Here is a 3,404-nt window from a genome sequence, read left to right on the forward strand (position 1 = left end):
TTTTTTATTATATAAAGATATGTAACTACTGAATTTTATTTTAAGATTTTATTAATATATAAAAAAATAATATCAATAATACTCTGTAAAATCACAAAATACTAATATTTTTATGGTATATTTAGTTAAAAATAAAATTGTTACATATATTTTTTTAATTAAAATGAGTTCTTTTAAAATTTTTAAAAACTAAAAAAAAAATAATAAATTATTAATAATTATCTCAACGTACAGGTACTGTATAGAATATAAAATACAATTCTCAAAATAAAATCATATTTAAAATAGATTATCATAAAAAATTAAGATAAATGTTTTTTTATAATATAAGTTTAAAAAAATTAGTATTTTTTTTAAGAAAAAATTTAAAATAAAAATGTGATTATTAAAATATAACGGAGTAAATTATTATCTCTATAAAAATAAGTATATAAAAATTAATTTAAAAAATATAAAGATTTAAGTGTGTAATATTAAATTAGTTAAATAAAAATATTAATAAAAAATTATTAAAACTTAAATTTATCATATTTTTAAAAATAATTATATATAAAATTACTAAATATTTTTTATTTTATCATATATATATATATATATATTAGAAGTGTCAAGGCCACTTGTCCTCCGTCCCTATGCCCAATGTACACAAGGATTCGATTCTCAACTCATGCTCAGAAAGAATGGTTTAAGAGCCTTTCTCATACTGTAGTGTGTATAATGTATTAAAGAAAAAAAGAAAACATAATCTGAGTACCATTATTGTACGTGGAATCAGACATACCTCCATTATTATTATCATATCATATATATGTGTCATTTACTTAGCAAGCAGAACTTACATAAATATCGAAGCAAAAGGAAAGGGAATATATACTATACTATACCATATTCATATCATTATTATTATTATTCCTATCTTATCCTAACTTATAAGCTATGACTCATTTATGATTGGCAGATAACACCACGAAAAAGCATCAAAAGAAAAGAAAAAAACAAACTTATCATATACATTAACACTTATATATATACCCTCTCCTTAATTATCTTTATATTATATATATTGACAAGTAGTGGAGTGATGGTGGCCCTCAAGTTGAATAATTAAGAGGCAGCAATCTTCTCATAGGGTATGAGCCTATTGGTAGCCAATCTTGTAGAGTAGGCAGCGTTCTTGTATTCAAACCAAGTGAACTCTTTGTATAAGCTTTCCTTTCCAAGCATGAGGGAAGGCAATGGTGCAATCTTCTCACTCAATGGTGGACCAACAAAGTAAATCATTGATAGCCTTGATTTGTAACCGTTGTCCACTATCACTCTGTGCCTCACGCTCTTGAACCGTCCATTCGTCATAACCTTTATGTTTTGTGTGTCACCAAACGTAGCAAAAAATTCATGTTAGATTACTAATACATACTACACCAAATTGATACTATACTATAAGATATCATATATCATTAGTGCTACAAGAGTAAGCACAATTTACTACTTTCGTTTAATAATTAGCCAACAAATATACCTCATGTATGTTAAAAAAAAAATCTAAATACACTAGTATAATATTAATATAAATACAGTACTGACTAAAAATATTAATCAGTATAAATAAAAATTGTGAATCTCAAATTTTTTTTTCTCATTATATATAATATTACACTATAATGACATAACGCGAAAGCAAAACTTTTTTTTATGTATAAAAAAAATAAAATTGAATAAATAAATTCATGTGGTTTTGGGAAAAGGAGAGGGGGAGTTGAATAATGTGGCAGGTGCAATAATAATTTTAACAAGTCAACCAAAATGTGCTCACACACATTCAAAAAAGCAAAAAGGAGAAGTTTATCTACATGCAGAAAAACTACTATTTCCACTTGTTATTATCCATTGACAACAATAAAATTAAAAATTTTAAAACAAAAAAGGTTAGAAATCCAAAAAACAAAACACTTATATTTGTCATTTCTCTTTTATGTACCTGAAGTGAATCACCAACATTGACAAAGAAGGAACTGTGATCAGGAGGAACAGGAATCCAGTTTCCATCACCAACATCAATCTGAAGGCCAGAGGTGTTATTGGATCTCAGAAGAGAAATTATTTGTGGGTCAGTGTGCTCTCCAAAACCAACCATGTTAGTGGTGTTGTTCTTGTTCTTGTTCTTGTTCTCATCACCACCACCTCCGCCATTGGAAGCAGGGTAGTGGTTCACCCTGAAAGCAGAGTCACTCTGCTCATCCATCACAAGCTTGCTCAGCACGTTTCGTTCCTCAATCTTCAGCCCTTCCGCCATTAACTCAAGAACCTCGCACGCCATCTTCCTCATCGCTTGCATGTACTCGTTCAAAGCACACCTAATAAAACCACACACACACAATAATAAATTAAACTTCGCTAAGTTTACACCCTTTATAATAAATACGGTTTTAACATTAATGTTTTTTATAACTAAACACACGATTTTTTTATTTTATTAATTAAAAAATAATTTAAATAATAATTATCTAAAACTTTGATTCTAGTGTTATCCCTTTAGCTTACGGGACCATGCCAAAATACATGGTAAGATTCACGTATATTACCTGAATTGCTCTGAGTTTTGATCAGAAGGTAGTGTGAGAGTGTTGGAGTGTTGTGAATTGGTTTTAAGGAGAAGGTACTCGATCCAACCGACGTCGCCGTTGTAACCGAGGCGCTTGTTGCCGTACCCGAAGGGGTTGGCAAGGCCGACCTTCTCCTTGTCGCTCAGCGGCAAGGAGAAGAATTTGGTAGCCTCCTCTTCGAGGAGGGAAATGGCGTCCATAGGGACGCCGTGGTTTATGACTTTGAAAAACCCGAAGTCTTCACAGGCCTTCACTATGAGGGCCTGTGCATCGGGTTTTGAAAGGTCCACTATGGGAATAGTCACCACCGGCGGTGAGAATGTGGCTGCTCTGTTATTGCTACAGTTTCTCATGTATGAGTATTGCATTTTTCTTTGTTTGTCTGTTATTGGTGATTGAGAAGATTTGTGTATGGAAGAAGAAGAAGAAGAGAGATATTTGAAGAGGGTGAAAGAGTTGATAAGGCTTTTTGAGAAGAGGGGTTTGCTTGAAGAAAAAACGGCTAAGCTTGTTTCCTATTTATACAAGAAGCAAAGCTTTGGTAGGGACAGAGCAGGAATAGAAACAGTGACAAGAATATATTTTTATTTCAAAATATGTTTATCTTCATAACATAAATTTACAAGCTAAAATATCATATGAATTTTTTTATCTCACATTGGTTAAGTAAGGAAATAGTTTTTACTGTCTATGTAATGAGGAATACTCCTTATTCTTTCAGCTAGTTTTTTTCACTTTTACGGTATTTTTATAGTCTCAGTTTAATTTTATTATAAGAGTAGTATTAGGGATTAGCAAATT

General features: G+C 30.5%; 1 protein-coding gene across 1 annotated transcript; it reads right to left on the bottom strand.

Annotated features, from left to right (window-relative positions):
• Positions 1 to 681: 681 nt before the first annotated feature.
• LOC130941728 (gibberellin 2-beta-dioxygenase 1-like) lies at positions 682 to 3,079 on the bottom strand. The gene is made up of 3 exons (XM_057870307.1): positions 2,583 to 3,079; positions 1,979 to 2,354; positions 682 to 1,356 (listed from the first exon to the last, which is right to left on the bottom strand). Exons 1-3 carry the CDS (start codon positions 2,969 to 2,971, stop codon positions 1,105 to 1,107), a joined length of 1,017 nt encoding a protein of 338 aa, XP_057726290.1. The 5' UTR covers positions 2,972 to 3,079; the 3' UTR covers positions 682 to 1,104.
• Positions 3,080 to 3,404: the final 325 nt, after the last annotated feature.

The sequence above is a fragment of the Arachis stenosperma genome, chromosome 7 (genome assembly GCF_014773155.1).
Source record: "Arachis stenosperma cultivar V10309 chromosome 7, arast.V10309.gnm1.PFL2, whole genome shotgun sequence".
Taxonomy (NCBI): Eukaryota; Viridiplantae; Streptophyta; class Magnoliopsida; order Fabales; family Fabaceae; genus Arachis; species Arachis stenosperma.

What these genes read in the sequence shown, in the direction of transcription:
- LOC130941728 (XM_057870307.1), bottom strand. Translation starts at nt 2,971, where the DNA reads ATGCAATACTCATACATGAGAAACTGTAGCAATAACAGAGCAGCCACA. An exon ending in CAAAACTCAGAGCAATTCAG is followed by an intron (nt 2,355 to 2,582) that starts GTAATATACGTG and finishes TGGTTTTATTAG; the next exon opens with GTGTGCTTTGAACGAGTACA. An exon ending in ATGTTGGTGATTCACTTCAG is followed by an intron (nt 1,357 to 1,978) that starts GTACATAAAAGA and finishes CAAAACATAAAG; the next exon opens with GTTATGACGAATGGACGGTT.